Source organism: Rasamsonia byssochlamydoides (assembly GCF_041956645.1).
Source record: "Rasamsonia byssochlamydoides strain NRRL 3658 unplaced genomic scaffold VTN77scaffold_27, whole genome shotgun sequence".
NCBI lineage: Eukaryota > Fungi > Ascomycota > Eurotiomycetes > Eurotiales > Trichocomaceae > Rasamsonia > Rasamsonia byssochlamydoides.
The window spans coordinates 52,551-66,006 of record NW_027192410.1 but is presented as its reverse complement, the minus strand read 5'-3'; the positions used below and the strand labels follow the sequence as shown (position 1 = coordinate 66,006).

The window sequence follows — 13,456 nt, the reverse complement described above, 5'->3', positions numbered from 1 at the left end:
TTTTTATTTTATTTTTTATTTTATTTTTTATTTTATTTTTTATTTTATTTTTTATTTTATTTTTTATTTTATTTTTTTATTTTATTTTTTATTTAGAAAAAGAAAAGAGAGAGAGAGAGAGAACCCTTTCGATAGGATTTTTAGAACTCCATACTCCGACTGAGGCGTCCAAATAAGGACGGAGTCAACGGACCCTGTCCAATTGCTAGCCTTCGGGCTCGACGGTAACTCGCGATGTGAAACACAGATCAGCAGGAAATCTTGTCAAATCGAGCAAGGTTCGAAGATTCTATCTCCGTAGTTTGTCCGCGTAGGCACGTATCCGTACTCCGTCTACTCCGTAGAGACTGGTCCCGTTTGCATGGACCCAGACACGGGATCCAACTTTTTTTCAGGGACAAACCATCAAACATCGCAAGCATCCAATATTTCAGACTGGACGTCTCACAAGGCCAGTTCGGAATGATCGCCTCGTATTTCGTCCGAAGTACAGCAATCAGCCCTGTGGAATGCCGGTACTGGATTATGCTTGTTTCATCACTCATTAGTAATTGGGCAGGCAGATCGGGCGGCAGCCGGCAGGATTGGCGTGGTTCGCGGGAGAGATCTCGATCACATTCTGAACGGTCTCTTCGGAGGAATGTCATCGTGTGCGATGACTAAGTATCTACCATTTGACCAGCATTTGGAAGAAGAAAACATTATTAATTAAATTAAATGAAAAAGGGAATCTCAAAATGGAAGGACATTCCACAGGCAAGAGCGACTGCCCATCCACAAAGGGAATGATTCCCTGACCTCTCCTGCCAGATCTGTCCGAGAATAGCTTGATTGATTTATTTTTTGCCTGCGCACGCAAGGCATCAAGCCGTGACTCCACAGGTTTAACCTGGGACGGGCCTGGAGCTAGGTATCTATAACCTCAGTCACCCACACGAACTGCCTCGCTCGATCGCCGGCATCCCCACCCCGGCCGTCCAGTCCGGCTTCCGGCGACTCATAGAACGTGGGCAATTTGCGCCAGACTCGGTTGGTCTGGTGGGCTTGCAAGCCTGAGACGATGCACTGGTGCCGGAGGTTGCGAACCCCTGAAGCTTACCTGGGACGACACCGGCAAAAGGAGAAAGGCCTCAGAGGCTGGTCCACAGCTCACATTTCTGTACAGTTCAGTTCGCCGTTCTGCAGGGGCACGGAGAGTTGGATGACCTAGACGGCCTGGTCGAGTTCTCTAGACTCGACTCTGACTGCTGAGAGACTCCAGAGAACTCTCCTACCGTCCTGCAACAGCAACTGAGTTGAAACAGAACAAAGAACGAACACCCTACGCGACTAACTACAGCTTCCTGGGATTTAGCGCTGGTGCCCTGTGCTCAGTACTAACCCGACCCCGACAACCCCCCCATCTGTCGGGTGCCATCGACAAACACATCTTTTGTCGACCCTCGCCGACTGACGTTACCTCTGAAGAGTCGCATTTACTCCATACTGCTCGTGCAGAGCTTCCTGGGTGTTTTGCACCTCCGATGCGGCAACCGTCATGTCTCTCAATGGGTTAGATGATCCCACCGTCATCGACGCCTACCAGACCGCCCTGGCCGAAGCGGGAGGATGGTGAGTATCTCTGTTCCTAGCATGCGATTTAAACATGTGATGGCGATCCCTAGATTTCGTCCCATGCTGACCGGCCTTGGCGCGCATTCGTCAGGTTCCTTCTCAAATATGCATCTAGGGATGAAGTAACGCTCCTGGGCCGTGGCACCGGCGGCGTGCCCGAAGTCCGCACGGCGGTCGAGGGGTTCGAAGACAAGTCGCCCCTCTACGGTTTCCTGCAGTATCGAAGGAGGAAAGTGGTCCTGAAATATGTGCCTGAGGGGATATCGCGATTACTGCAAGGTGAGAGATAACCTTTTCTGAGGCACGCAGGATCGGCATGCCGTGCGTCAACGTGCGAAAGGGACTTACTTCCCTTTACGGACGAGGTGCTGACTATCAAATACCTCCAGCGCGCATCACCGTCCAGTTCCAATCAATCCTCGACAAATTCTCCCTCCAGGATACCGTTTTCACCTTCGCGACACCGTCTGACTTGACCGAGAGCGCCTTGTCCTCCGCCTGCTTACTCCATGCTGCCTCGAGTTCCATGACTTCGTCCTGCAGTTCTCTCCGGCGTCGCAGGTTAATGGAGATCGCGGAGGACGCTGAGGAAGGCGGGACGACTGACAGCCAAGAGCCGTCATCATCGCCTTCCCAGACGGCCGAGAAGCGGAAGAGCCAGCTGTCTGAAGCGACTGCAGTGCCCTCACAATCGCCGCAAAAGGACGTAGAGAGCGCCGTTGATGATGCTTTCCCCAGAGCAACCCACGACCATGTGGATTCGCGCACTGACGCCGCCTCTATCGATTCTGCATCACATAAGCATTTCCTGGAGGAATTATCACATCAACCGTCTGAGCCTCGCAAGTCGTCTCAGTCCACGAGACCGTCCCTGCAGGACTTGGGACTATATCGTCCGAAGGTGAAGCTGGGGCCTCGACCTTCCGTCGACATCAATGGACGCCCACGAACCGCAGGCAGCTTGACCCGGGGTCAAGAGCGTCCGGTGGCTGCTTTGCCTGCCGGGGTTCGTTCTGCGTCCTCTCGAAATCGTGGGGTACCGAGTCGACCCAAGTCTCAGCATGACGCACCTACGCCTTCGATCACTTCTCTCAGGAATACCCCTCCGGTCCCTAATCTCCTAATTCCACCCCCTAGTATCGGAATTCCGAAGCCGCCACTGTCACCAGGCGCGAAGTCGATGACGGCGGTTCCATCCTCGGGAATGTCACCTGAGAAGCAGCGGCTGATGAAAGCACTGGAGCTGAGAAAGAAGCAAATGGAGAAGCGGACACAGGAATTGCAGAGGAAGCAGGAGCAACTGAAGCTGCCGGACGAGCAGGCTACGGCAGACATTAGTGAAAATAAGGAAAACATTGACCACACGCAGCAGACAAACACGCGGGAGCGCGATGACCACGACACAGCACATCGGAAGGAGTCGCAACCAGTTGTGGAAACGTACAGTGACGCGAAACCCTCATCTCGAGACTCCAAACCGGACTCCGCGGTGGAAGTGATGGTTGTTGACCCACCGACTATGGCTGTCCTCACCGCCATTCCACCCCCTGTTGCCGATCAGACGTCAACCGTGAACGCTTCAAAAGAGGCCCACCGAGGACCCTCGGAAAATAAACATCACACTTCCAATATGTCAGAATTGCCAGAATCAGCCCAGCAGCAGCCCCAGGACGATGGACATATCCCCGCAGTATCTCCCGAAGCCATTCCTTTACCAGACACGCCCCCTGAGGCCTCTCAGGCAAGCTCTGTCGCAGGAGACGAGTCGACCACCGAGACTACAACCAAGGATACGAGCGAGCGGAAGAAGCGCCCAACCCTTCTAGAGCCAATCCATGTTCCGGGTCCCGACTTTTCGGACGAGGATAACCTTCTCTCAGACGACTCCTTCATGGAAGAGCTGAAATCCGCCCCGGTGGAGGAGGCCAAGCCGGTGTCAGTTGGGAAATCCCCGTTGTCGCCCAACGGAGAGCCGCAGACGCCTCTCGAAGCATGGAAGAACTCTCGTGCCGTCTCGAACCCAACCACTGGAGGGAGTGAGATACAGGCATTACCTGTGGGTGGAAGATCGGTTTCTGCGTCCTCCCTTAACACCCAGCAGGCTCGACCGGTCCCCGTGCTTGTGGCCAAGAAAGTAAACGTCTCCTCTGGCATCTCGAAGCGTATCAAAGCTCTGGAAATGTTTTCAAACAGTCGCGAGACCAGCTCGAGTTCCACACCAAATCTTCCTGCACCCGCTTCCACGTCGTCCTCGTCTCCTTTTGAGAAGTTCCGCAAGCGTGCTTCTTTCTCGTCGAACGGAGGTCCTCCCTCCATAACTCCAAGCTCGAAATCGACGTCCCATGTCACACCCTCTCCTTCACTGGAACCCACCTCCAAGGCCTCGACCGTCAATGGCCACGATTCCCACCACGATCCCCCCTCACAGACCAAGAGAAAAAATTCAGTATCCGTCAATGCCCGCATTGTTCACGATCAGAATACTCTCAATACGGATGTGAATGCCACTCCCTCTGAACCAAGCGCGGTCAACCTGCAGCATAGCACACTGACCGTGGAACGCGATTCTTCGGACACTCTAGCCCCTCCGACCGTTTCTAACGGCAATCCCGATCAACACGGCACGTCAGTGTCACCAGAAGGTTCGGAGAGCAAATCGTCTTCGCGGTCCAAGATGGATGACGTGGCTTCAGCGCCGGAGGAAAAGAAGGAGTCGCGCACGTCCCGACTTATGCGTCGCATGTCCTCTCTTACGTCTCCGCGCAAAAATCTGCTCAGTTCATCCAACTCGAGTCCGAAGGAGGAGGCAAAGGCGTCCCCCGAGAAGGAGGAAGAGCCGCACGCAGAACCACCTAAGGCTATCGACATTGGTGAAGTGAACGTGCAATTTCCCGATACCTTACTGTGGAAGCGAAGATTCATGCGCATCGATGAACAAGGGTATCTAGTCTTGACCCCGAGCAATGTAGACTCCAGCGCCCGCAATATCGTCAAACGCTATCATCTTTCAGAGTTCAAGACGCCGTGCCTCCCCGATGAAGATCGACAAGAACTCCCCAACAGCATCTTGTTGGACTTCCGGGATGGAAGCACGCTCCAGTGTGCCTGCGAGTCAAGGCAAGGGCAAGCTGAAGTGCTGCAGAGTAAGTGCCTGTCTCCAATCAAAATCCGTCAAATTTTGCGATTGGACTGAGACTGACAATTCCTAGCTCTCTTAGATGCACACTCCGCGTACCAACAGTAGTGCGTGGCTGAGAACTAGTCGGTGATGTTGCGAGTACTCGACGTCATTGATTTGTCGCTATCATCTAATAATTTGAGTTTTTGGAATTTTTTTTCTTTCGGTCTGCATGCATTTCCAGTGGTTATACCCCGGCACCCAAAAGGTTTCCTTTGTTGTCTTATCATCATACAGTGTGTCTTGTCTATTCTACTTTCCATTTAATTGCACCTTCTTCTTCCCTTCCATTAAACCGAAGATCTCAGCGGCCTTTTTTTGCGACCGTTTCATGAGACCCATGATCTTATGAGTTCGTTACTTTGATTTATTGGCTTGTTGCATGCTTCCTGGGGAAATGGAGATGGTGATTGGGCAGCTACCAGCTGAGCTTGAGTCTTCTTGTCGCTATTTCTTTCTCTTTGAAGTTTGCACAGTGATCCTGGGGGTCGACTCTTCTCGCAAGTCTGTCCACACTTTCTGCACTCTTTCTTTTGACTTCGGTCTTACTTTCTTTTCAGTTCATTTTTCCTTACCTTTCACCAGTCTGACCGTGTACATTTCCTAGTCTCTGCACTTTCTTTTTTTTTCCTTAGTCCTTCCATCCAGGATGTCACCACCGTCGTTCCCGACAAACCTGTATCTATCAGACCTCCACTCTTGTACCTTTCTAGCCTGGTGTTGCTTTCTTGTGCTTATTTCGGTATCTAGAGTGGTTGCCATGCCAAGGGAGCAAATCTCTCGGTATAGGTCCCTTTAGAACTCAGGTTGTCGGTCCTTCTGATTTTCCTTATCTTATTCTGGAAAGATGTATTTACAAGTTGTGTTTGTATTAGATATGGGTGGCCCAGTCCTAGAAGCGAGCTACCCTGTGTCTCAATAAAAAGCTGTAATTTTGGGAGCAAAAGAAAATTCTAAACTGTATATGAAGCTAAATTTGCTTTATTGTTTTCTCATCCATTGCTATTGCTTGCTCTGCGCTTTCTTCTGCTGCTTCTCTTCCCACTCTTCGAGAAACCGTCGCACCTTGGGCCCCCAGACCTCCTCTCCGCGCTCGAGGTCTTCGTACTCGAGTACCTTGTCCGGGGAGAGAACGAAATCGCCCTGTCGGGACCGAACCAGCTCGCTCATCAGCGCGCAGCTTCCCACTGCTTTGCCCAGATCGTGGGCAAGCGAGCGGACGTAGAAGCCGGAGGATACGGTCATGGTGATTTTGACGGCTGGAGGGGGCGCAGCAGCAGCAGGTTCTTTGTCTGGCGCAGCACCTTCTTGCTTTTTCTCTTTTGTGCCTTCTTCCGTTGTTATCGTAGGTTCGTGAGTCCCAGCCTGGGTGGATTCCCCTTCGGCAGTAGTCTTAAGGCGTTTCGCTGACTGCACGACATCCTGTCCTTCATCCTCCTCAGCTGCTACAGGCGGCGGCGATTTGCGTTTCAACGAGGACTCTGCTGCCACTGCAGCTTCTTCCTCCGATGCGACCGGCACCGAAGCGTCCTTGTCCAGCATCTTCTCCGCAACCGCCTTCTCGTCCCCAGCCATCTCTTCCTCGGGCCATTTGTACTCGTGCGTCCCGGGTTCGTACCATTCTAGGATCCGTAGATCGTGGACCTCTACCGGCCGGGCCTTGATCTCGATGGGCGGCTCTTTGCCTTCGCGCGCATACTCATACAGCTTCTTCCCCTGGACCCTCAGCGCAGAGAAGATGGGCGGCCGCTGCATGATCTTGCCGCGGAACTGCTCCAATGCCTTCTCCACGACGTCGCGCGTGACATGCTCATAGGGTGCCCGCCGCACGATCTTGCCCAGTCGGTCGTACGTATCGGTCTCCGCCCCGAACAGGACCACCGTCTCGTACGTCTTGGTGCATTCGAGGAAGCTCTGCAGGTGCTTCGTGCCTTTGCCCACGCCGGCGATCAACACCCCGGTCGCGAGGGGGTCCAGCGTACCCCCGTGCCCGATTTTCACCTCCACCTTCTTGTCTTTTCGTCGGCGGCGGCGCTGGAAATTGCTGTCCTGTTGTCGTCGGGCGATTTCATCCTCGAGCCACGGTCTGAACGTTTCTGACGGGTTGAAGTATTTCTGAAGGTGTCGAAGGACATCGGCTGAGGTGACGCCTCGCGGTTTATGGACGGCTGAGTCGAGTTTGGTTAATTAGCTTGTTTCTTTCCATCATAATAGTCCTGTTTCAGTTCATGGGTAGGGAGAATTGCATGAATTGATACAGTGTAATCTCACCAAATACGCCCTCGTAGATCTTTTCTCCAGACATTGTTTCGCGAAACAGTTGCAAGGTTCGCTTTAATGCGCCCATCAGACGTCTCGTGGACGGAGCGGGAACTGTAGTCGTTGCGGGCAGGTAGAAAAGAGGCCTCTTGTGTATATATCCTTTTCAAATATAGCCAATTGCAATCAATTGAATGTCTTTATTATTTAGAAAGAGAAAAGAGGCAGGTAGATTAATTAGGGGGCAGCAGACAAATCTAGATCCAGCAGAAACGATGTCCGCCGACTCCGCAAAAAAGCTGCGGTGCAATTTTTAGTGCTGTATGTAATCGATTGGAAATAATACGCCGACGTCAAAGCGGAGAAAGACAGAGTCACAGACCGGAACGAACCGAACGCGTGCTCTGGAATTCAGCCGCAATTTATCGATACCATCCAGCTTCATCTTCATCTTCATCTTCATCCTGTTTCACTTGTCTCTCGCGGAATCATTTGCCGTTTTTATTCTATCTTATCTTCCTCCTTGTACGCCTGTGCAAGTCCCACCATGCTGCCTCCGACCAAGTCATGACGTCGCGAGAAGAACAGGTCCTGGCCGCCAGAGATCCATCTGTCGAGGACGAGAACGAATGGGAGGAATTCAGCCTGACGGACGTGAAAGTCCTCATCCCGGGCAAGTCGCGCTATGCGAACCTCCTCACAGCCTCGCCGGAGAACCCTGTCCGCGTCATTGGGTGTCTGGATGAGGTTGAGGAGGAGCAGGCTCATTTAGGTACGTACAGTAGTACATCTCGTGGTGGAGACGAGTCTGTCAATGCTTGCGACTTTTCATCATCATCTATCTTCTCAGCTGACGATAGTGCAGTCCTCGACGAAGACTACCTCTCGAAACGGATCGTCATCGAAAACGTGACTCACTACGCCTACGGGCAACATGCCGACGGAGAGATTGGGATCTGGGTGGCCGGTCAGGCAGGATGGTATTCCATCGTCCCTGCGAAGGGCTATCGGCCAATGTATAATGACATGGTAGAGGCCATTGATCTGTTGTATTTCCTGGTCGACAGGCATCAGAGAAGAAGACGGAAGCGTCGAAACTGGGACCCGAGTTTTGAGTATCTGTGCGACGAGGTTGGTAGTTCTCTTCCTTGCGTTCGAGGGATCCTGGGAACTAACGTTTTTGTCAGTACGTCACTCACACCCACGGAATCTGTGAAGATGGCGACGATTCGGCAGAGGTATTCTACAAGCATCACAGTTTTCTACTCTCTCAGATGATCCAGGGGAAAGAAGATGTGCAGTGGACGGAGACCAGTATATTTAAGCATCTCTCTGAGAAGTTTCCCGTTCGTTTCCTTCCCTCCCATTGTCTGGAAGGTTCTTTTGCTAATTCAGACTAGGAGGAATATGAACGACTCAAGGCTTTGCATGACCCCCCAACGGAGGAGACTGCCAACGGAGATGTCAACGGAGATGCCAAAGATGCCAACGGAAATGCGCCCACTCAGCCTGAATCCGTTGATACCGATGCAGTTGCTAACGCGCAAGCGACTACCATATTTAACATCATTACTGACCTAAAAGAGGCGGGTGCGCTAGCCAAGCGTCAATTGAATGTCGACCTTGTCGCAAGCACCCTTCATGGCCGATACGAGGTGGATAGTGAAGACTCTGCGCGAGCTCTCATCACCGCTAGAGCAGAAATGCTCCTCGAGATGATGGACAAGCAGAAAACCTCCAGCTTTGACTGGTCTCGGAAGGCTATCTACCGGGAGCTGAAGAGCGCAGTAGAGAACAACGAAAAGCAACACGTGGCGATCACCCCGTTGCGTCCTCGGGCGCCCGTGGAAGATGATGATAGCTCTGAGCATGACAGCGATCATGAAGATCATCCAAGGGTCCTACGACGACGAGTGCGCAAGTCCGTTCTGCGGCCCAAACTCAGTTCCGTGTCGGCGAAACAGGCAGGCAAACAGACCCGGAGCATGAGGACGCAGGAGGTGGAAATGTCGGAAGACAGTGAAGCAGACGAAGACCTCAACACGCCGAGCAAATCGCGTGGCCACGAGCTCATCCGCGAGCCGCCGCCATCGGCGAGCATCAATGGACGAGCTCGGTCGATTTTATCGGATTCGGACTCCACAGCCATCCGGAAGACGCCATTACAGGAGACTCTCCAGTCAGGGAACATCTCTAATCCTGTGGGAAATTCTCAGTCCGCATTGAGTCGGACCAACACGGAGAATCTGCCAGGCGATACGTGGGTATGTTCTGTGCAAGGGTGCGGGAAAGTCGTGCACAAAGCGAGCTCGAAACGGTCGAAGGAGCTGATCTACGACCACACTCTGATGCATGCGGACGACACGCAGAGCAAACTCGACCTCGTGTTCGCGGAACAGCGACTCAGCTTTAATATCGGTGTGGACCACCTGGTGAGTCGGATTCGGGAGATTGGTGCGATGGAGGGGGCTGCTGCAGATGGCAGTGCTCCTAAACGTATTCGTCGGTGATCACCGGGAAATCATCACACCTTTATTGTTGCCCACATGCTACTGCCTTTTCGCTTGCCGCGGCTGTTCGACAGTCACCATTTTGCGTCTCTTATACACGGGATGGATATGACTGTCCAAGTGTGGCGGGACAGGAGTCCCAATCGACTTGATTTAATCTACGTGTACGCCTGGACAGGCATCGACAGTGGGTACGTTCGTTGATCCTTCTTCGCCGTACTTGTTGCTCACACAAGACTGCCCTAGACTCAGTCTGATTGTTTGATTGGATTGGAGATGATTGCTCATCACGAGATAAGATACCCTTCATGTCATGTTATTATTATTATGGCGCTGTTGGATGGATGCCTTCATGAAACGATACCGTTTGTCCCTAAAGAACCAAACGGGGCATTATTAATAAGAATTAGAACATTCCTTGCTATCATATCAGGTAGCTGTTAGTCAGAGGAAGGAGCTCTTCCTTGTCTTATGCAGCAGGTGCAGCAGGCCTGGCTGGACTGGACTGGAATGATACAATCTAATGAATCTCAGGGGAGGCTGTGTTCCAACCTGTCAGTTAGTGAGTAGCGATCTTGTACTCTGTACATACATACATACATACATATCTACCTGCCACACAAGCAGACAGAGCACGGCCAATACAATAAACAGCCTTGAATATGCAAGAGCAAGTCAGGCAGAGACGAAAAGAAAAATTGGTACTTTTCTAAAATTCACACTACCCACGAAATCTCGCGTATGTTATACACAGAACAACCGACCATCCATACCCTAACTAAGTAAGCACTTTTTTATTTTTTTTATCTTCATCTCATCTATTTCATCGCCTTCCGCCGACTCTTCCCGGGCCTTTTCTTCTTCGTGCTGCTGCTTCCAGCTTTCATCTTCTTCACCGAAAACCCGCGCAGATCGCCCGAGGAGATAGCATCGCCGCTCTTGTGGAAGCGCTTCTTCCCGCCGAAGCCGTACTTTTCGTTCTTCTTCTGGCGTTTTGCGGAGGGGCCGGGTTGCTTGTTCTTTTTCTTCTGTTCGGATTTGTGCGCTTCTTCGATGGCGACGTCGAAGAGGTCATCGTCGTCGTCTGTTGGGGCGGATGACTCGGCTTTTCGCTCTGTAAAAACAATCACGTTAGCAAGTTGCCATAAATAAATAAATACTGGGGGATTGGATGGACGCACTTCTCTTCAAACTGTTGATCTTCTCCAACGTCTCCCGCTTCTCCTTCTGCCGCTGCTGCAGCTTCGCGATCTGCACCTGCTTGCCGAACTTCTTCAGGTCGCGCTGCCGGCGGGCTTCTGCGGCGGCTTTCTTCGCCGCAGCCTCCTCGTACAGCTTCTGCTTGATCTTGTTCATGTGCTCGTCGCTCTTGACCATCTCGGCGAAGTAGTCGCCCGGTCGCGAGAACGGGACGCCTTCTTTCTTGAACAGCCGGCGCGCGTCTACGGCGGCCGCCTGGCAGACTTTGTAGAAGGCCAGTTCGCGGTTCAGATCGTCGTTCGGGTCCGGCACGTCGATCGGCTCGGTCGATACGAGGGAGTTGTGCTCGGAGAAGGGCGTCTGCGGGGTAATGAAGGAGATGCGCTTGATGGCTGCGGTGATGGCGGCGGAGTTGTTGATGGTGAGGCGTTGGTGTGGTATTACGTCTGCTCTTTCGTCTCCGGAGAGATCTGACAGGGGGATATCTTCGTCTTCATCTTCACCTTCACCTTCGTCTTCGTCTTCTTCTTTCTCTTCATCATCGTCGTCGTCGTCACTGTCCTTGTCTTCCTTCTCTCCTTCTCCTTTGTTTTCATTCTCTGATCCTGACTCCTCCGACTCTGATTCTGACCCTGATTCCGACTCCGACTCGTCCGTTCGATCTCTTTCGCCATTGGCCTCGACGCCATTCGTTTCAGCAGTTCCGTTGGTCATCTTTTCGTTCAATTCCTGGACAGCCAACAAACGTAAGTTTGTCATTCAATTTCGCGCAGGGGAAAAAAAAACACACCTCCTCTTGTTCATGTTCATCCTTCTCATCCTCACTCTGCTCCTTGGCCTTCTTCGCCGCTTTCCGCTTCTCCGCGGCCTTGGCCAATTTCTTCTGGTATTCCTTCTTGTAGTCGCGGCCCTTGTGGGCGTCCAGCGCTAAGAGCAACTTGCTCTTCTTGACCATCTTCTCTTCGGAGGGAAGAAGTCTACCCGCAGATGTGCAATATCAAGATTTTTCCCCCACTCAAGAAAACAGGAAAAAAGATACCAGAAAGAATCTCTATCTATCTGAGAAAGGGGGAAATAGCCCTGAAAAAGACAGGCGCAATGCAATGTCCAGAATAATTAATTAATCGTGCTGTTGAAACTGAATAAATCAATTTGTATGCACTCCATGCTGCAAGCAAAAGCCAAGCCATGGAATTTTTTGGCCGAGCAGAGCTATGCTCGATGGGGCTTGGCGTGTGGACGAGCGATAAGAAAGGCCGCTAGTCTGGGAAAGGAAAGGAATGTGCTTATCGGGAGGTCGGGATCGGAAAATATTGCATCCGGAGGTACGTCAGTCTTCGAGGAGTACGTGGAACCGCGGACAAGGAGGAGGATAATAATAGTCGATTTCATATTCATGAAAGAAAGAAGAGACTAGACAAGACAAGGACAAGAAAAGTCGGAAAGGCAGGCATTGATTCATCCCTGCTACTGACATAACGAACGAGGATTTTTAATTTCTTCTCATCATCCCTCTCCTTCTTTTTCAGTCTCACATATCATATTACATATATTCAGTACATTATACAGCCATGTCAACAGACAACAAGGAGAACACTACCAACGCTACAGGTCCACAACCTTCACAGGTATGACTCTATTCTTGTTTTGATTCAACTCCTTTCCATTCTCTTACGCTCAAACCAAAAGAAAAGGACAAATGAAGGCATATTTATATCTTGAAAGGAGAACCATCATCATATATCATATTATATTATATCATTTCATGTCATACCATGTCATTCGTACATATTGATTGCAGAAAATGAATACTAGTGAAACGAGCAATGCTGACGATCGAAATGAAACAGACTGCATCCTCTCCATCTGCAGACGGCGGCTCCGGCGCCCAAGAACTGGCCGCCGCCGTGGACGACCTTCTCGACCAGCTGCAGCACAAGTTCGATAAGGTGTCGACGGAGATTTTTGGGAAGTGTGAGTAGCCTACCTACCCTGTCTAACATACCTAACCTGCCTAGCTAGCTAGCTAGAAATAGAAACCTACAGCTTATGTTGTTCATGCTGTCTTCTTCATCACCATTTTGAGATTTTTGTTATAAGTATAGCTTGCTGGGTAGTCCGGGAATTTGGCTGACTTGTTTTCGATAATAACAGTGGATGACATGGCCAGACGACTCGACGAGCTCGAGGCTTCTCTGACTGCTGTTCAGGAAGAAGCTGCTGCAGCTGCGAAGAGTTAGTCAGTTGATTCATGACTGAAAACAGAAAGAAAAGAAAAGAAATAAAAAAAGAAGACGGAACTCGAGTTACGTCAGCTTTTTTTTTTTGCTTTGCTTTATTTAGCTTTGGGCTTTTTTTTTGGAGAACTTTTGGCCTTTAGCGGGATTTGTCAGTTGGGATACGTCCTATATTCATTTATTGTACTGTATGTACTTGCTGGTTTTGTGATACCAATTCTTGTTTAGTTTTGTTTTTTCATGTCATAATTGGGGAAAATATAAATTGAACAATCCTTATATTTATTATCTCTCTCTCTCTCTCTCTCTCTCTCTTTTAATGATAGATTAACTGGCATTGAATGCATTGAATAAGATGCCAGGAGAGCACACAGCCAGGTGAGACGACAAGATTCGATATTTCCGTCCTACTAGTTCCTGTCTTCTCCATGGTATCTCTTCTGTAGACATAACTACTA

General features: G+C 50.8%; 5 protein-coding genes across 5 annotated transcripts; 3 read left to right on the top strand and 2 right to left on the bottom strand.

Annotated features, from left to right (window-relative positions):
- Positions 1-1,537: 1,537 nt before the first annotated feature.
- Positions 1,538-4,858, top strand: VTN77DRAFT_3760 (uncharacterized protein; the record flags this gene model as incomplete). Its single annotated transcript, XM_069419744.1, has 4 exons — positions 1,538-1,611; positions 1,706-1,893; positions 2,004-4,757; positions 4,824-4,858. The coding sequence occupies 4 exons, from the start codon at positions 1,538-1,540 to the stop codon at positions 4,856-4,858; spliced, it is 3,051 nt and encodes a 1,016-aa protein (XP_069278110.1).
- Positions 4,859-5,794: 936 nt separating this feature from the next.
- On the bottom strand, positions 5,795-7,097 carry VTN77DRAFT_3759 (uncharacterized protein; the record flags this gene model as incomplete). The annotated part of the gene is made up of 2 exons (XM_069419742.1): positions 5,795-6,960; positions 7,064-7,097. The coding sequence occupies 2 exons, from the start codon at positions 7,095-7,097 to the stop codon at positions 5,795-5,797; spliced, it is 1,200 nt and encodes a 399-aa protein (XP_069278109.1).
- Positions 7,098-7,618: 521 nt separating this feature from the next.
- Positions 7,619-9,561, top strand: VTN77DRAFT_3758 (uncharacterized protein; the record flags this gene model as incomplete). The annotated part of the gene is made up of 4 exons (XM_069419741.1): positions 7,619-7,823; positions 7,917-8,182; positions 8,239-8,397; positions 8,452-9,561. 4 exons carry the CDS (start codon positions 7,619-7,621, stop codon positions 9,559-9,561), a joined length of 1,740 nt encoding a protein of 579 aa, XP_069278108.1.
- An 818-nt stretch (positions 9,562-10,379) lies between these two features.
- On the bottom strand, positions 10,380-11,716 carry VTN77DRAFT_3757 (uncharacterized protein; the record flags this gene model as incomplete). Its single annotated transcript, XM_069419740.1, has 3 exons — positions 10,380-10,675; positions 10,743-11,490; positions 11,552-11,716. The coding sequence occupies 3 exons, from the start codon at positions 11,714-11,716 to the stop codon at positions 10,380-10,382; spliced, it is 1,209 nt and encodes a 402-aa protein (XP_069278107.1).
- Positions 11,717-12,332: 616 nt separating this feature from the next.
- Positions 12,333-13,001, top strand: VTN77DRAFT_3756 (uncharacterized protein; the record flags this gene model as incomplete). The annotated part of the gene is made up of 3 exons (XM_069419739.1): positions 12,333-12,389; positions 12,612-12,735; positions 12,916-13,001. 3 exons carry the CDS (start codon positions 12,333-12,335, stop codon positions 12,999-13,001), a joined length of 267 nt encoding a protein of 88 aa, XP_069278106.1.
- Positions 13,002-13,456: the final 455 nt, after the last annotated feature.